The 18,827-nt window shown below is 34.7% G+C and overlaps 1 protein-coding gene across 5 annotated transcripts; it reads left to right on the top strand.

Moving 5' to 3' along the window:
• The first annotated feature begins 545 nt into the window (after positions 1 to 545).
• On the top strand, positions 546 to 18,512 carry LOC113861275. Of its 5 annotated transcripts, none has more exons than XM_027493984.1 (18): positions 546 to 917; positions 1,976 to 2,055; positions 3,822 to 3,872; positions 4,542 to 5,072; positions 5,215 to 5,472; positions 6,261 to 6,326; positions 7,745 to 7,924; positions 8,873 to 8,924; positions 9,014 to 9,298; positions 10,012 to 10,122; positions 11,418 to 11,609; positions 12,024 to 12,299; positions 13,299 to 13,922; positions 14,422 to 14,900; positions 14,997 to 15,057; positions 15,146 to 15,214; positions 17,167 to 17,742; positions 18,006 to 18,512. In XM_027493984.1, exons 1-17 carry the CDS (start codon positions 759 to 761, stop codon positions 17,251 to 17,253), a joined length of 3,561 nt encoding a protein of 1,186 aa, XP_027349785.1. In that variant the 5' UTR covers positions 546 to 758; the 3' UTR covers positions 17,254 to 17,742; positions 18,006 to 18,512. The 5 variants fall into 5 exon arrangements, with proteins under 5 accessions (XP_027349785.1, XP_027349786.1, XP_027349788.1 ...); XM_027493985.1 differs by having other exon boundaries at positions 5,215 to 5,476; positions 6,265 to 6,326; XM_027493987.1 differs by lacking the exon at positions 4,542 to 5,072.
• The last annotated feature ends 315 nt before the right edge of the window (positions 18,513 to 18,827 follow it).

Below are 18,827 nucleotides of genomic sequence, written 5' to 3'. Positions count from 1 at the left end.
TTATTTCAATTAAGATTATGCATACTTGAATTGAGTTATAAAATAAAACTAACTCAAAGCATATTATTTATATGAATTTAGTGTGACTCTCAGCATGTATTCAACAATATCTTTTCAAAATATGACTTATGTGATAAATATCTTATGAAAGTTATGAACTATTATTATAATTTGTTTATAATTTTTTATCAACGTGCCCTTATTTATGATTAATATATGAATTTTGATGAGTGATTAGAAAAATACCATCTGAATAAAATTATGAGTACATGTTTAAATTATTTTATTTTTCTAATTTTTAAAATGATGATTTCTTAAAAATAATCTCAGCCGAATGTGAAGTAACTGGGACATCCATCGATAACTTCCACACATGGAAAGGAAAGATTAATGAGTGCATGAGAGAGAAAATAGAAAAAATAAAAAACCCTAGAAAGGAGAGATTTGAAACAGAAATTGGGATTATTATTAAAATTAGAAAAATGGTTTGTTTAGCGCATGCCAGCTCAGTTACAAGTGTTGTGTTCATAAAACTACGGCGCTACGTATAGCTAATACAACACTCGCGAAAATTAAGAATTTCCCCTTTTTCTCAAATCTCAAACCGAAAATCACTAACACACTGCTACTCTTCTCTTCAATCTCTCCTCCGATTCTTGAATTGTTCAAATGTGTGAGACCTTCGAAACTCGCTTCCTTCCATTCCAGATTTGCTTCTTCTGCTGCTTCTGATTTCGAATCCAATCCAAACCAATCCAATGTCTTCCAGCTTCAGTCCCTCTCGCCCGCCGTTAATCGGCGTCTCCAGGTTGAGATCCTCCTCCGTCAAGAAGCTGCCGGAACCATTGCGCCGCGCCGTCGCCGACTGCCTCTCCGCCTCCCTCTCTCCCTCCAATGAACCTTCCAGAACTCTTCAGGTTCGATCTTCCTCTCTCTCTCTCTCTCTACACATTTTCGCTTTCCAATTCCGATTCTTGATTCCTGTTTCTTACTGGATATGAAAAATGAAACTCACGTGGTTCCATTTTTTTTTTCTGTTAATGTGGAAATAGAAAGTTATTCCATTCGTCCTAATCCCTATGGCTGCAAAAGAAAGTGGGATCGAGTAACCTTAGCTTCTAATACGAATTTTATTCCTGAATTGGGGAAGGGGCAATTCTGTCAATGTTGTGTGGCTAGCTTAAGTTTAACTTTTCGGAAGGGGCATTACTCTCGTTCCCAATTTTTTTTTTTTACATTTAAGGTTTCTGGCTATGTTTAGTTGAATTTTCAATGCTCAGTGAATGCTTGACAAATCATCCTGGCTTACCATAGCATTTCCCTTTGTGAAGCTCTGAAAGTTTATTAGGTGCTACTCACATCCTTATATTTTAAAGTTCAGACTATGAAGGATTCCTGATTTGGGTTTGTTAAGTAAAGTGATGAATAATGATTTCTTCTTTCTTATATGCGACAAAGAGTTTTCCGCTGAATTTGTTGCTTGTAAGTTAACAATTTTAAGTGGCCGAGTAATGCTGCATACGGTTGCAAGAAGTTTTAAGAGTACCATCTGAATAAATGACAATTCTTGTCTTTGTTTTCAATTCATGATGCAGGCAGTGTATCAACGTGTTCAGGGAAAGGTGTAATATTTATTACATTGGTTGTAATGTGAATGTCATTGTCCTTATTTTCTCGCATTTATTGTACCCTATTTTCTGAGATTGCTAATGTAAGTTTTATCCGACAAATATGTTTGTTATCAGTTGTAAATCAATTATTTGTGCACGTGGGCTGGTTACGCAAGCACTAGCTTCCTCTTATCATGGGTCCTTGCTATCTGCAACATAATTTTGTGTCTTAAAATATAGCCAGATTTTAATTCTGTGCATACCTGTCGTTCTTGGCATACCATGACAGAAATCCCATTTGGCTGCTAACTATGGTGCCATTATACTCAATATATTTATTTTATAGCTTAAATATATGATTGCAGGACTATCTAAAAGGCCCTGCAACCATAGACTTGGCTTATAGTGCAATTCTGGAACACACTATTGCAGAGAGGGAACGCAGGTAATTGTCACATTTATTTGTTGACATGGGGTAGCTGGTGATACTACCAGATTTCTCAAAACCATTGCTCTATCTAATACTATTCTACTATATACTTTAGACAACTTCATGCACTAGGTGAAGTGATTTTGTTGGATGAAGCATGTAGAGTGAATCCTTATAATTTAGATTCTGTAGTGTGCTAATAGCTGAGAGATATTTTTCTTTCCTTGGATAAGAAGGTAATGCATCTGTGTTCTAGTGGATGTGTTGCATTTGCAAGACTTGTCCAATTGTTGTTTTAAGACATTGATAGAAACTGTACTAGATAAAAAGAAGATAATGGTATATGTAGTGCGTGTTATTACCTCTGTTACTGATATCAGTACTAGCAACAGAAAACTATATAGAAGATATACTGAAAGATGAAAGAGAAATACAGATCACTCAAGCTTTTGGAGATGCCTTTGTCCATATTTCCCTCAACTAAGTCCTTGCTTGCCTCTTCTTTTTTATGCTTTCACTCTTTTATCCATTAAGTAACTGAGAGCCTTCCTGTGTGCATACCTGCCTCCTGCCACGTGCAGCTTTATACCCCTTCTCCTTAGTTTCATTGCTCACACAGCATGCATTATTCATGTAAAAGATTCTATTATGTGCTTCCTTTTGTTTCTTAACATATCTATTTAATTGGTGGTTTGCTAGAACTACTTGTCCCCTCAAGTGGTTTCAGCTTGTCCTCGAGGCTCAAGGTGAAAGTCATATAATTGGTCTTGCACAGCTGTGAGGATTTCCATGAACCCTGAAAATCTAGGAAGTCCTTCCATCAAACCCTCGTAGTTCCCTCTGGGTTAATCCTGAATTTTGATACCTCCATGTTGAACCTGGATTCCTATTTTTAGAAGCATGCCAGGTAAGGACTGAATCAAAGCAGAAGCAGAAACTGATTCTTTCAGCGAGGAAAATGAGATATTGGGATAGTAAAACATGTTGTCAGGAAGTTCCAGTCTGTATGCTACCTGTCCTACTTTTTCTTGAGTCTGGCACTTCACAAGGCCTGAGGGCCACGAACCTGGGACTAAGTTTTTCATTGGCTCTTTTTGCTTGTGACCATGGTCTGTATGGTTGGATCTTCAACAACAACAAAACAATAACAATAGCTTTATCACAGTGAGAGCTCTTCAAAAAATTTCCTTCATTGTTCTTCTTGACCTCCCTCTATCCCTTTTCACAGGCTATAAACCATGCAATCCATTTTCCTCTCATCTCTTGGATCTTCTGATAAACAGCTTCCCTTCTTTTATCTGTTTGTGCTTCTGGGACTGAGCCTGGTTTTCCTTTCAACTCATCCCTTTATCCCTTTTCACAGGCTATAAACCATGCAATCCATTTTCCTCTCATCTCTTGGATCTTCTGATAAACAGCTTCCCTTCTTTTATCTGTTTGTGCTTCTGGGACTGAACCTGGTTTTACTTTCAACTCATCCGAGATCTGGTTCCATTTTGCCACTAATCTGTTAATGTTCTCCACAGTGTAGGAAGCTTCACTACTTATGACTAGGACTGATATACACCTGCCATATCATAGCTGTAAATGGAGAGTTTAGCTGAACTATTGCTATTGGCCTTGTGCTAGAATTTTTCTCAGATGAGCCACTCAGGCCACTGCTTAGTGTCTGTTAGGCATGTCAAATGTTGTTTCTATTTCTTTCGTACATTTTGCCTTTTAGTATTATGTGAACCTTTTCTAATTTTAGTGGCTTCTAACTTTGAATTATTTTTCATCAGTCCTGCTGTAGTCACAAGGTGTGTGGCACTTTTGAAGCGGTATCTCCTAAGGTATGTTACTAGTTACTTAAATAAGCGGATACTCAATAGTTTCACAACTTTCTATCTTTGAGAAGTCATCTATTTCTCCTGTCTCTTTCCATCCTTATTTCATAGAGTTGCATGTTACTACAATGTTGTGTTTCAATAACAAAAATTATTTACACCTTTAGTTCTCACAATTTTTTTCTTAATAGATAGTGCCAAAAAAGGAGAGTATTGGTAGTTATCTTCTCATCAGTGTCAAAAAGTCTTTGATGCATCTTTGCTTTGCATGCATTACTTAGTTGTTGTAAACTAAACTTTCTGCTAACATTGAGCTTCTACTCCTAGAGTACTTATTTATTGGAACTAGGAAGACTATTGTTTAATTATACCAATCTTACGTAAATAATAATTATGTATACTTGATATCAATAAAGTCAGAAACAAAGGTGATCATTAGTTGATGATTAAAGGTGCCACAAAAAAATGCTAGCACATGATTTTCTCTTGTTTTGTTACATTCTACAATGCAATGCTCTCATTGATTAATTGAATGTGTTTTATTTAGGTTCATTGAATAACTGAAACATATAATTAGTGTCTTTCCTTATTTGACTGGATATTGGACAATAAACCTTATTGTTTATTGCTATTTACCCATTAAGTATTCACAAGAATCAAAACTTATTAATACAGATACAAACCAAGCGAGGAGACTTTACTTCAGATTGATCGTTTTTGTTCAACCATAATTGCTGAATGTGATATAAACCCCACTCAGCCATGGACACGAGCATCAAATCAACAATCTGGTGCATCAACATCCATAAATACATCTCCTTTGCCTGTATCCACCTTTGCTTCTGAGGCACTTGTCAAGTCACTGAGTTATGTGCGTTCCCTAGTGGCTCAACACATTCCTAAACGGCTTTTTCAACCAGCTTCATTTGCTGGACCGCCTTCGTCATCTGGACAGTCACTGCCAACTTTGTCATCTTTACTGAGTAAATCCTTCAATTCCCAACTGAGTCCTGCAAGTATTGCAGAAGCAAAAGGTGTTGCAAGTGTTCCAGAAGCACTAGAGAAGGATTCAATTGCTCGATCTGTTTCGAAGTTATCGAAAATTGAAAAAGTTGATGAAGAGGATGAACTAGGGTTCATTGCCCATGATGTTCTGAAATGGCGCTGGCTTGAGGAACCACAGTCTTCATCTATAGGGAATGAAAAGTAATAACCTATACTTCATGTTGGTTGTTTAGGTGTCTTAGTAGTAGCCATTATAGCTTATATCTCTGCTTTTACTGTCACTTTTGTCCCATCTTATTGTGCTTCAGAATTTGACTTTGTTATTTTACATGTTTTAATGCAGTGATCGCACTGTGAATTCTCAAGACATGACAGCACATAGTTTCTTAGAAGTAGGTGCAGCAGCTCTACTTGTAGGAGATATTGAATCTAAGATGAAGGGGCAACCATGGAAAATTTTTGGAACTGATGATTTGCCTTACCTGGATCAGCTATTGCAGTCTTCCCCTGTAACAGCTATTACTAATTCTGACTCTGCTCGTCCCCACCTGAGAGCAATAACAGCATCTAAACGCACAAAACCAGGCTCTCGTCAAATTTGGCATGTTCTTCAATCAACTTGCATTGATTTTTTTCTTTTCCTAAATTTTGCCTTTTTTTCGTAAAAAAATTATCCAAGGTCATGCCACAATAAATCTTATAGATTATATTGTTTTGACTTTTGAGCCAAATGTTGTATGATTGTATCAGATAGTCGAACTATCACCATCATAATAGTTTTTATAGCTATTGTGAAATTGACGTGCTTCAAATTTAAAAACAATAATTCACAAAATGTCCGTAGCCTGCCAAAGACAAATGCATTATATTATCATGTTCTCTAGGCTTCTCTAAAAATAAATCTTAACATTAGAATTATAATTATACATTTGCCATTGGATTGGTATGTGTGGGGTAAATTGATTTTATTTTTAGAGAAGCCTGATGTTCATGAATGGAAAATTTCTTATTGATTAATTGATCAGTTGAGGGGGAGAGGGGTTAGAATTGATTTTATAAATTCAGGTTTTCTCTTTGTATTCTTCTCTGCACTCGTTACCTTGTAATCTTGTTCTTCCTTAATAATTTCTTCTTATTCTTCAAAGAAAAAGAAAAATGACTCTTTATGCAGTAGTTCAGTGTTCTGTTTGGTTTGTCAATCACTTATTTCCATAAAAACCATAAATGTTCCATGAATAATCATGCTGTTTACCCACTAGATGCTCTCTATAGTTTGATACTCTTTACCCACAAGATGAGTAAAAAGTCTGTTTATTTTTTCCACTACTTTGGCATGATGAAGGCTTTTCGTGATTTGATTTGCTATTTTGAACATTTCCATTTCTACAGGGAGGATTTTCCTGTGGTTACATTCCGTCCTAGAGCTAGACAGCTATTCCAATATCGGCATTACAGGTATAGACCATGGTGACTCGAGATTCTGCAAAGGAATTAGATAACAAATGTTCACGTGTTTTTACTACATCTGCAAATCCATGCCATAAGGTTTTAACTTGTGTCTTGCATCACAGAAGTCTTATTGCCATAGCTTTCCACTTTGGATTTGGAATATTTATATTATTCAATTTGAGCAAATTGCGATAAGAAATACATTCATTTAATAACAAGCATTTCTTTCAAAGAAATGATTACTTGATCTTAAAGGTTCAAAATTTCCTTTAAGTGACTCCCAAATCCCAAGACAAATACTTTACAATTTATTATGGTATATATGATTTGCATTTGTTTATTGTGCTCTGCTTTTAATGCTTCTCATATTTATGGTTTATGCTCTTAATTTCTTGTTCTCTTTACAATTTTATGCATACTGTGATAGGACAGAATGGAAAGAAAAAGTTATTATTAGGGATAGTTAATTATGTTAGTAAATTGGTGGGGGTATGGATGGAAGCCTTCAGAAAATTAGGGAAACCCTTTGAGGATAATTCTCTCTCCTATTCTCAGTCATTCAATAAAATTGCTCGTTTCTTTTGTTTGTTTCTATCAATTTGTTTCCTAGGTTTGTATCAGGTGGTCCCATCTGCCAAAATCACAATTAGCTGATATGGAAGCAGAACATGGATGCGTTTGATGATATCAAGCAGCTTTTAGGGAGGTGGATACATAAATAGGGCATAGAATGGGATGACAGAAGCACAAATGAAATACTGGTTTGAGGAGTCTCAGCTAGCATTTGTCCAAGCATCTCGAGGAAAATGAGTAAGGGAGCGGGTTAGAGTGCAGTGGTCCAGAGGTTCTATCTTGGGTAGATTGCATTGTTTTTTAAGGTCCAGCTTACTAAACCCTCAGAAATGGTTCAGTCAGCATTTGTGAGTATGGAGGGTAGTGTGGTTCTGCTGGTTTTGATTCTTACACAAGAAGGCTTCCAATATGAACTGGGAGTTGTTTGTGTCAGCTTTGATTCAGTGTTTTGATGGAGCAATTGGGGGAATGTAGAGATTGTAAAGCGTAAGGGAAGAACCATTGCAGGGAGATGACCAGTGGGAAGTCTCATGCAAGGAAGATCTTGCATTTTCACCTGGTGGACAAGGTTGTGTTTAGGACAGGAGGGAGGGGAAAAGCAATTAGTGACTGCTAGAGCAGTTAGTTAGTTAGTTGTATGAAAGGGGAAACCCTTGGAGTAGAATGCTTTCTTCTGTTTTCAATTGTTTAATAAATTTGTGTTTGATCAATTTCTCATTTTTCTTTCCTGGTAACATACTGCTTGTGTTTTCATTAAAAAAATCTACATTTTTTTTTATCATACTCTAGTTGTTAATAATTGATTTATTTGTGTTTCTACATCTCACAAAATGTTCTTTGATGCTGACCAGTGAGCAACAACCTCTGCGATTGAACCCAGCTGAGGTACAGGACGTCATTGCTGCAGTTTGCACGGAGGCTTCTTCCCCAAACACCAATGTTAGGATAGCACCTACTAGACTGAGTAATAACAGTGGAAAACCATCCACGGATGTGGCTGTGAGCGTCCTTATTAAACTAGTTATTGACATGTATGTTTCAATTAGTTGTCTTTTATGTTTTTCTCCTTTTCTCATTATCATCTACCCAAGTTATATTTTCTCTTATTTTCAATGATCAAAATCTTGGAAGTTTTGTGAGTTTCATGATCTCACTACTTTTAAACTAGGATGAGTTGAATTAATTTTCAAAGTAGAGGAAATAGGAGGAATAATATTGAATATCAAAGAAAAATGGTATGGGATTATTGCCTATTTTGACAGAAATAAGTGAGTTAAAATTTCAGATTAATCAATATTTTTTATTTCCCCTTTCCCAAGTAAAAATATATTCCAAACACCAGTCAGAGCCTAGAACTTCTTGCCATTTGGCATGACTTTGAGGAATCTTATGCTTAGAAGGTGTTGTAACTAGGTGTGCTAACAGAGGGAGAAGAAAATATGCAGAGTTAACATGGTTTGACCTATAATATACTATAGGTTCATGTACGAGGAGTAGAAATTCAGCACTCATGCCTGAAACCTAACATTGACCATCCTCCACAAATCTGGAAATTTTGTTTATTATCAATGGGGAGACAGGTGTGTTCCCTTCACTATTGAAGGAACTAATTTTATGACAATGGTTTTACAATAAGAATGGAGGATTTTATTGAGGTGTACAGATGTATAACTTGTTGACTGGTATTTTGCTAATGTCCATGTGATAGTAGTTTGGTTTGCTGAATAACCTATCGCTGATATTTTATTACATGAAAGCATTGCTGAGATATGGTTACATGGTATTTCAAAACTTTGAGCATTGTGATTTTTAATGTTAGGGTTAGGAACTTAGGATATCCTGTTCAGAGGCAGATTCCTTAACCACAGATTAATTTTCTGGCCAACTGATTGATTGAACTTGTCTGTTCACATTTCTATGGTTTTACGCTGTTATGCGAATCGATTATGTATGATGGTCATAAAATTATTATTTTGTAGGTATGTTTTAGATTCTCGGACAGCTGCTCCTCTCATTCTTTCTATGCTTGAGGTGATGCATCAATAAAGTACCTTTTCTCTGATATGATCATTTGTAATTTTTTTTTTGGTACTAATTTATATTTCAAATGCATCTTTCAGGAAATGCTTAGTTCTTCTAAAACAGCTTGCAGGGTTCGTGCTTTTGATTTAATTCTAAACCTTGGAGTTCATGCACATCTCCTAGAACCGATTATTGTAGATGATACTTCTACTATTGAAGAAGAATATTCTCAAGAATCCTATTATGAAAGTGACACTCAAGTTATGGAGCCAGGAAGCAAAAAAGGATATTCTCAGAACAAATCAGAGACAGGCTCCTCAATTGATAATTTTGAGTCTTGGATTTTAGCTATTCTGTATGAGATACTACTTCTTCTTGTTCAGGTATCATTGATCAGAAAAAGAAATTGTTGAACAAGATTATTGCTTGTGTTTCTTAATAATTTTCTTGGCTGGGATTGTCTGTTTGACAGGTGTCAATATTTTATTTTTGACACTTAACAATATATTGATTTCTGTTATACATGATATGATGTGGATGTTTTGCCATTGGAGAACTAAAATGAGAACAGGGCATTTTTGAATGGATTGAGAATAAGAATACAAGACAAAACGGCAGTTTTTACAGCATTGAGACCAGGGAATTTGTGGCTTTATTTCAGAAGTTAGATAGTTATACTAGATGAATTTGTAATGTGATTGTAGCATGTGCTAGGGAGTATATAAAGCGATGATTGGTCTGTCAGGTGCTGTTTTGTAACATATTTGTATGTCAAGAAATAGTGCTTTTTGATCAGATAATTCTCAAATTTTTTCTAGATGATTTACCCATCTGGATAATTGTAGTCAGAGGTGGTACCCTAATGCTTGATAAACTTGTAAGATAGTGAAAGCAACTGTTGAAATAATTACTTGAAAAAAAAAAAAAGATGTACTACTAATTTGCTTGTCTTGGTACTCTACTTGGAGGGTTAAGAAAAGAGTTATATCAAATAATTCATATGAAGCTTCTCAAGACAATTATGTCATATAAGTTTCTAACATAACCGAATCATGCTGTTATCATAACATTTCTGCTTATCAATTGCTTTATGCAGACTGAAGAACAGGAGGAATCTGTTTGGGCATCTGCACTCAGCTGTTTGCTTTATTTTGTCTGCGAAAGAGGAAAGATCTGGAGAAATCGTTTACTAGGTCTCGACATAAGGGTGAGAAATAATGTTCCCCTCTTTCCTGTTGCACTCTAGCAATATTTAATGGAAATTCCATTTTTGTTTCATACTGTATTCTTCTGGATAATGTTTTGCTTCTTTGGGAGATCAGAAGGGCGAGTTGGGGGAGCGGATGTGGACCAATTAGGGAAATAAAAAAGTTTCCTTCTTAGTTCTAGCTAAAATTAAGATTTCTATTTAAGAGAGTGAAAGCATGGGTGGGGAGATATTTTGTTGAATGAAACCACTAAAAAAGAATAATAATGAATATTGTTCCACTGAGTAAACAAAATAAAAAATAACAATAGAACAAGAGAAGGAAAAAGTAGAGCCTGTTTGTGCTGTTTTTGAAAACAAAGCAGAGTAAAACTTTTTTGATTGCTTGTTTCAAACACTTCAAAACCAAAAGGGCATCAGGTGCTTTGGAAACTGAAAACTAGAACATGTTTGTTATGTTTTTGTAAACCATGTTGTCACAGTGGCAGTATTGCAAATAGTGCATTTCATTTATGCTATTCTCATAATAAATGGCAACTTTCAACCCTAAGCACCTTCTTATCTGTCATGCCATGTCATTTCTTTCAATTACTTTGTTCTTTGTCACCAGCCTTAGAATTTCATTGCGAACAAGTGATTGGCATTAGTTTAGGATAGTTGCTATCCTAAAATTGCATCTTCATTGTCTCACTTTGATTTCCCCTATATTTCATCTCTGTTTTAAATCCAACTGTGTGTGTGTGTTAGAGCATTATACTTTAAGTTGTATGATTAGAAATATTGAATACCTTGCAACTAATGAAGATTCATACAGGGGGTGTTGATTTGTGTATTTTCTCATCAAGCTACTATTTTTTTTTCCTAATTTCTTATTTACAAATCTTGGTTGGAAAAGTTTATCCAAACATGAAACATTGTTTTTTATTATTTTCTTTTTACATTTATTTTTGGATTATGTTTTAGAATTTGAGTGAACTTAAAACCAACCAAACAAAAAGGCTGTAATGCTTCCAATCCATACTCTAGATGTTCTTTAGTTTCCAATTCTGTGTTTTCATTACCCATAAATACAGTTTGTTTCCTGTTCTAGGGCTTTAGGGTACCTGTAATTATATAGTTTTAAGCATCTCAGCTATGAAATAATTCTTACTATTGGAGTTTGTAAATCCTGCCTTTTTAGTCTTGGCTTTTAAACATTTATCCATTTATTCACTGCTTTGTTACTGATTACTAATGTGCTTTATGTCATTAATTATGATATCTTTCTAATTTAGCTACTCCCAATCTGCCTATAGGTTCTGATGGCACTTATAAAAATCAGCAGGGAGAACTCTTGGGCAGAATTAGTTCATTGTAAGCTTGTTTCCATGTTAACCAACATGTTTTATGAAGTTCCTGATGAAGTTGATGAGTCTGTACCCAGCAAACCAAAGTTTCTTGTGGATCAACTTGATCTGATTGGTGGAGTTCAATTTATTTTTATTGAGGTATGCATATCTTTTAACCTCAATCTAGGTACACCTCTGATAGAGTTTATTATTACTGCAATACTTTTGCCCCTTTATTAATGAATATGTTAGGGAACTCCTGTTAGTAGTTAGTTATGATATGCTTGGTAGAGACCCATTATTATTTAGTTTCAATAAATTAGTTAGTTAGCTTGAATCAGTTAGTAGTTGGGCAGGCTGAGATTGTAGAAGCAATAAGGCATGTTGCCCTTGGCTTGTCCTGGTAGAGAGAGATCAGCTTGTCAATTGTGAGAGAGTTAGGGGCTTTGGCTTAAGAGCAGTCCCTCAAAGAACTGTTGAGTGTGTGTGTTTTATTCTGTAAAGTGGGGAGTTCCCCTTGTGTTTGTTTCAATTTGTATGATTTCCCTCTGGTTTTTGCTATGCTGGATGCAGTATTCCCTTGCAAACTCAAGAGAAGAGAGGAAAAATCTGTATTCAGTGCTTTTTGATTATATTCTGCATCAAATCAATGAAACATGCATAGCAACTGGTGTCAATGAATATAGTGATGATGAGATCCAACCTCTTGCTGCTCTGCTTGCTCAAACAAATGCGCCCGAGGCATTTTATATTTCTGTTAAACTTGGGGTAGAAGGCATTGGGGAGATTCTCAGAAGATCAATTGCATCAGCACTGTCCAGATATCCTAACAGTGAACGACTAAATACGGTACTTCCATGTTTTTTTTTTCTTGTCTGTTAGCTTAATAGTTTAAGGGCTATTCTTTTTCATGAATTCTCCCCCCTCCTTTGGTGAACGTCTTTTATGTGTGCTGGTGGATTTATTTAACAAGTCCAAATGGTTTTTTAAATGTTACCAATCTACAAGACAGGTTTCTTTGTAAAGCATACAGGAAAAAATTTCAACTTGGATTGGTTTGTAAAGTTGGGTAACATTTAATTGTTTGGACTCTGGAGAAAACATGCAAGAGTTTATCTAGTGCTACTCAAGGTTATGTATATAGCTTTATATTCCTTCGGTAAATAGAAGAGGCTATGCTACTAAAAAAACCTAAGTTTATGGAATCAATGTAGGAAAAAAAGGTAAATGCGAAGTACAATTATTTCACAATTTTGTTGTCTTAAACTTGTTAAATTTGTATATACTTCAGTTGGCATCAGCAATATTTTGGAAGTTGTGTTACACTTATTATACTCGTAATGTATGGTGGAACATTTAAGTTCTTTTAGTAATATTAATGTCTTTCATGTTATTACTAATAAAGATTTCTTTCTTAAGACATGGAGTTGATTTTTTTTAGGCTATTGTAAATTCTTACCCAGTGGATGGCATCCCTAAATTAAATTTTCATATTTGAGGGTTTTGTTTTGGTAGCAATGATTAACAGATGTATTTATTTTATCCATTTAAGATACTTCATCAGTATTTGTTCGTCTCATTGCAATATTCATTGGTTGCAAGTGCAAATAACCTATTAAAAGGAAGACAGAGGCCAGACAATTAATTGTTTTAAAGGAGTTGCATCTACCTTTACCATACTGTGTGCTCTAATTCAGTAAATGATATAAGAATGAATGCTTCACTTGTTTAGTTTAAATATAGGTTTATTTTACATTCATAAATTCATTTGACCCCATAATTACAACAACCCCATTTAATCTGTATATATTCATTTGAATATTGCCTGTTTTTTTTCAATCTTTACAGCTACTGGAAATTGTAGCAGAGAAATTTGATGCCATAATAAGTTCGTTCACTCATTTGGACAAAGAGTTCTCTCATATGATTCAGATAACCAAATCTCTCAAATTTATGGAAAATGTGGAAGGTGTGGTTATGAGAAATGGCATTGGTTTGCAGGCAAAGCAGTCATGGGCAACTTTACATTCCCTTATTCATTCTGAAAGAATTTCTTACCGTCAAAATGGGTATATCTGGTTAGGGGACCTGCTTATTGCAGAAATTAGTGGCGAAAGAGATGGGAATATATGGACGAGTATCAAATACTTCCAGCAGAAAATTGCTCAAGCTGGAATTCAAGATTCTTTAAATACGGCAGATGTTCCTTTGCCCATTTTACTTATGTGTGGCCTTTTAAAGTCAAAATACAACTACATTAGATGGGGATTTTTGTTTGTTCTTGAAAGGCTTCTCATGAGATGCAAATTTTTGTTAGATGAGTATGAAATGCAACTATCAAGCAGCAGAGATCTGGGTCATGGGAAGAAAGATTGGCATCTAGAGAAAGCCAATGCAGTAATTGACATAATGAGCAGTGCTTTGTCTTTGGTGTTTCAGATAAATGAAACAGATCGCATCAATATTCTGAAAGTAATTATTTCTGAACTCAAAATGCCTTTTGATAGTATGCTCATAACATGAAATATTTGTAAAAACATGGCAATCCACACTAGTTTTGAAAAAAATGTGGCTAGCAAATCTGCTTGCTTTTTCATCTTATCAAAGAGAGAGAACACCATACTTTGCTAATTGGATTGTTTGAGGAACTGTTAAGAAACCTCTGGTCATCCTTCGTTTATTAGTAAACAGCTGATATAGCATGGTCTTTTATGATATGTTCTGAAATGAGTTTATTTATCAACTGGAGAAGTACTTTATAAAAATTAAATTCCTAAAAAGTCTGAAATCACTGATAGTTTAGTTGCTGAAAGATTAGTTGATATCGTAACTGATTTTTTCTAAATAATTTTAAATTTAATTTTTTTAAAGATTCCTTGGAATGGAGCAATGTTTGGGGCTTCTATTTAAATATTGTTTGATTTATCATTCATTTCCTATATTGCTCAACTCTTTCTCTGTTTCTAAACAGATGTGTGACATATTGTTCTCTCAATTGTGCCTAAGAGTTCCTCCTGCTGCAGCTCTTCCCTTTGGAGATGATGTGCAACATCGCAGAACTTTAAATCGCACTATTAATCATGTTGTCAAACAAGATTCTTTTTACTGGGATGAAAACAAGGAAGAAGTTCATAGAAGATCTGGCTACCCTAATAACTACCACCTGGATCATCAGACTACTTCAACGGCAGCACTTTTCCAAGGACGAGCCATTGTCCCAATGCAATTAATTGCACGTGTCCCTGCTGCCTTGCTATATTGGCCACTAATTCAGTTGGCTGGAGCAGCAACAGATGATATTTCATTGGGTGTTGCTGTTGGAAGTAAAGGAAGAGGAAACCTGCCTGGTGCTACATCTGATATTCGGGCCACACTTCTTCTACTACTTATTGGTAAATGCACAGCAGATCCTCGAGCTTTCCAGGAGGTTGGTCAGGAACAATTTTTTAGGTGATTCCAAACTTCTATGCTCTTTGTAAATTAGTTAGCTTGCTTTCTTAGTTTATAAATTGGCATATAAAGTACGAGTCTTCTTGCATCTTACAGGGCACTTTTGGATGACACAGATTCAAGAGTAGCATATTATTCTTCTGCTTTTCTTCTGAAGGTATGCATTTTAATTGATTTTTGGTATTGAAAATATATGCATCAGAACCATAAATTTCATCTTTTGTAATTATTTCTCATTACTGCAGCGAATGATGACTGAGAAGCCAGAGAAATATCAAAACATGCTTCAGAATCTTGTTGTTAAGGCTCAACAGGTACCTTCATTTTCTAATGATTTGCTTGAAGTCCGTATAGGCTTATACTACTTATAAAGCTGAGATTACATATTAATGTATTTACATGGGCTTCATTTTCAATTTCTCTTTCTATATATAACTGTCATGATTATCATTGATTAAACACAAAAATGGTAACAATTTGGCTTTTGGAGATGGTGCCCAGTTCCAGTGGAAAATTAGGTTAAAATGACAATTTTGAGATCATGCTTGCAAGGAATGAATCGCATTAGAATATTAGGTTTATTCATGTGTTAAGAGTCATGTTAGTAGTCTTATTGGGATGAGTTTGTTGTTTTGTACTAGTCATGGTATTGTAATACTTGGCTTATGTTATTAGTATAAATAGGAGCATCAAGTTTAGTGTTTTCGGTATCATATCTTATGCGTATATTATATGGAATCCCTTGCCCCTTTTTTCCTTTTTCATACACCCAATAATTTCAATGAGAAATACAATACTTCCTAGAGAGAAAGTATGGAATTCAATTGCTGATGTTATCCTCTAGTGATAAGGCAGTCAAATGTTTACTCATTTGTTTCTTTCTTAATAAAGGACCATATCCGTATCAATATAAGTTTGCTGGTGTTCACTTATAGATCTGTATGGCTATTACCTAATACCTTTTGCGCAGAAATGGACTCTGACCTCGACATAGGACATAGGTATGCTACTCATGCTGAGCTGATTAAGCCCACTAAGTGATCATGCAGAAATATATAAAAGTTAATGAATAGTATTTGGAAAGTCTCCCCATGTGGGAAAGTTATGCCCCCTGTGGAAATGGTGCTATGAGCAAATGTTTGAGTTGTTACAATTTACAAATGTAGTACATGTTATGTTCATTATGTTTTGAGCAATTGATCACTTATTTTTCACAGTTTTATAAGAGGGATTTTAAAAAGTAAGTGATTATTTCCCTAAACAAAGCTAATCCAAACATGCACTAATTCTGACCTGAACAGACCCGTTCTTGACCTTTTTAGGACCCTAGGCAAAATAGAAAATTAGAACTATTTCAAAAAATTATAAAATGTAATAAAATAAAATAAAAGCATATGCCAATAATTCTATTAAAATAATGACTTTTTTAAGTGAATACAATTTTTTTCTAATAAAATTACAAAAAAAATGTTTTTTTCATTCAAACAATTTCTATGTTATAATTAACTACAAAAACATAAAAAAATTATCAAAAATGGGTTCTATGAACATTTTGAGATATAAAGTCATTAATGATAACATTAACATTAATGTTTTCCAAAAATTCCTTCTTAATCGATAAAATTACAAGATCATTTAACCGATCTTGTGATATTGATGACCGTAGGTAAGTTTTGATCAATTTTAGCTTTGAAAATTTTTTCTCAGCTGATGCTAGTCTTTGGGACTGTAAAACAAAATTTATAAGCGAGTAAAACATTTGGATAGTAATTTGTAGATTTGACAAACTCAAGAACTGTTTAATTTTTGGAAAAAACTAAAATTCTCTATGAGCTCTAATGGTAAGAATAGTAGAATTTGAAAATTAAATAAGAGTTGACTACATTTATGGGCAAGTGAGATGCAATAAATTGAAGGATCTTTTTTATTTTTCTATTTTTTTTCTAACTACAAACTGCAATTAAAAGTTAGAATTTTGTTTCCACATGAATGCAAAACACAGTTTTTACTTTGGGTTCCTTTCAAGCTTAGGCTCTTAGCGGTCGCACTTCTAAACTACTCTTAGGGCTGAGCCTGGACCTAAGACACCTTACAATTCTTGCCTCTATAAAGTTGTTCTATACAAAAAGACACTAGAAACTTTATACAGTTCATTATATTGTGTTCTTCAAATAAAAGTAATTTTCTTTTGTTAAAATTTCTAGATGTTTGTTGATCTAATAGTAACTTGTCACTTATATGATTATGCTTTGTATTTGCAATGCAGAGTAACAATGAAAAACTGTTAGAGAATCCATATCTTCAAATGCGTGGCATACTTCAACTGGCAAATGATCTTGGGATTGACCTGTGATCTTCAAGGCATGACTTTCTGGGAGGCTATATTATATGGAGTAGGACTATGCATGGTTTGAGGAATTGTTGCTACTGATTCTGAGGAAAAATCATTCATCGTTCAATTGGCTCAGATTGAAACACATATATCCAGAACATACTTAACTTCGTATGTTTTATTCATGCAACACACTTATGATTGATTTTCAACATGGCAGAGTCTAATTGTGGGCAGAGAAAGAGAGCCAGTGGAATTGGGTCAACTCTTAAATATTAATTGATTACTTTGAGAAGTAATTAGCTGAAGTAGGAACATTTTGCATGCCCTCAATTCCTGTTAATCTCTTCAGTGATATTGCTCTTTTGGAGAACCATGTATCTGCCATCATGTCTTCATCTTCCGCATGTATTTCAACTACTGGGATAAGCCAGAGTTCTGTAAAGGGATAATTTTGAGTGTCCTTGATTTTGACTCTACTGAACGGTTATGCTCTTGGTCTGCCACCAGGTAGACACCTCTCTTTTCCTCTTGGTTTGGTGGGGAGATTGACACCTACTTAGTCTTGAGCCGAGCTGATTAGTGCTGGCCTAAGTAGGTCTCAATAAACCAGCTAAACTTTGTGATATAAAAGGTCTTCGCATATTTAACTTGTTTTTCCCTTGTTCTATCAGGTTATTCCCTCATTAAGCAACTTAGTTCACTTATTTGATTTCACATCTAAGTTTGTAGGCTTTATGTGACGTGTTTTGACAAGATCATTTTGTGTGCAGGCAGTTGCTGGCTGGCTTGCATTACAATCCAACCAAAATGTGTGCAGAACTTCCATATGATTGTTTCTTTTGTACAGGACTTAGATTCCCACCGAGCCTTCTTCACTTTTTTTCATTCATGAAGGCTGCCTCTATGCTTGCTTTTTACATGGCATACGGGACCTTCCATGGGAAAAGAAAGAACTCAATTTTGTGCGTTGTCAATATAATCACAAGTCCAACAAAATCCTTTGATAAGGGCATAATGGGATGTCTACTTTTAGAGGCATCCAAGTTGCTCTGACTTTCTGTAAATATGTCATTTTAATTATTTTCCCCCTTCATGATCTTGCCTTTATTGCGAAAATTGTAAACATGAATTGAGAAATTTTTATGTACTAATGTAGATGATCTATACAGGGTTTTGTGATGGAAATGGTTTTGTGTAGGACTCTGATCAAACAGCCTCATTAATCCTTTATAATTCTATTTTTTGAAATATATTCGGCAATTAGCCCAAAGTTTTGGCCACAATGTAAACTTATGTTCCTAATTATCTTGTTAAACTTACTAGTACACTAACAATTCGGGGAACTACCAAAGTTAAGTAAAAAGTTTGACTGCATTAGTCAAACTGTTACTGAGTTACCTTTCTTCTCTTCGATTTATGCATAAATTTTTAAGTTATTTAGACGGGAAATAACTTGCAATATTTCTAAATATTCAAGGAGTTGTAATGTATTAGCTGGTATTCTATTCATTCAGGGACTAGTGAACTCAATTTTAATAAAATTGATTCTAAAAGAAAATCTTGACAAAATTTTATTGACGTTTGCAAATGAC

The sequence above is a fragment of the Abrus precatorius genome, unplaced genomic scaffold, assembly GCF_003935025.1.
Source record: "Abrus precatorius isolate BTA unplaced genomic scaffold, Abrus_2018 Scaffold3, whole genome shotgun sequence".
Taxonomy (NCBI): Eukaryota; Viridiplantae; Streptophyta; class Magnoliopsida; order Fabales; family Fabaceae; genus Abrus; species Abrus precatorius.
Note: the sequence above shows the minus strand (reverse complement) of the source record. Positions and strands in the feature narration are given on the sequence as shown.

Bases quoted from the DNA above. Each gene is read 5' to 3' on its own strand.
- LOC113861275 (XM_027493984.1), top strand. From the start codon at position 759: ATGTCTTCCAGCTTCAGTCCCTCTCGCCCGCCGTTAATCGGCGTCTCC. The intron at 5,073-5,214 runs GTAATAACCTAT...GTTTTAATGCAG, and splicing joins TCATCTATAGGGAATGAAAA to TGATCGCACTGTGAATTCTC. The intron at 10,123-11,417 runs GTGAGAAATAAT...ATCTGCCTATAG, and splicing joins TACTAGGTCTCGACATAAGG to GTTCTGATGGCACTTATAAA.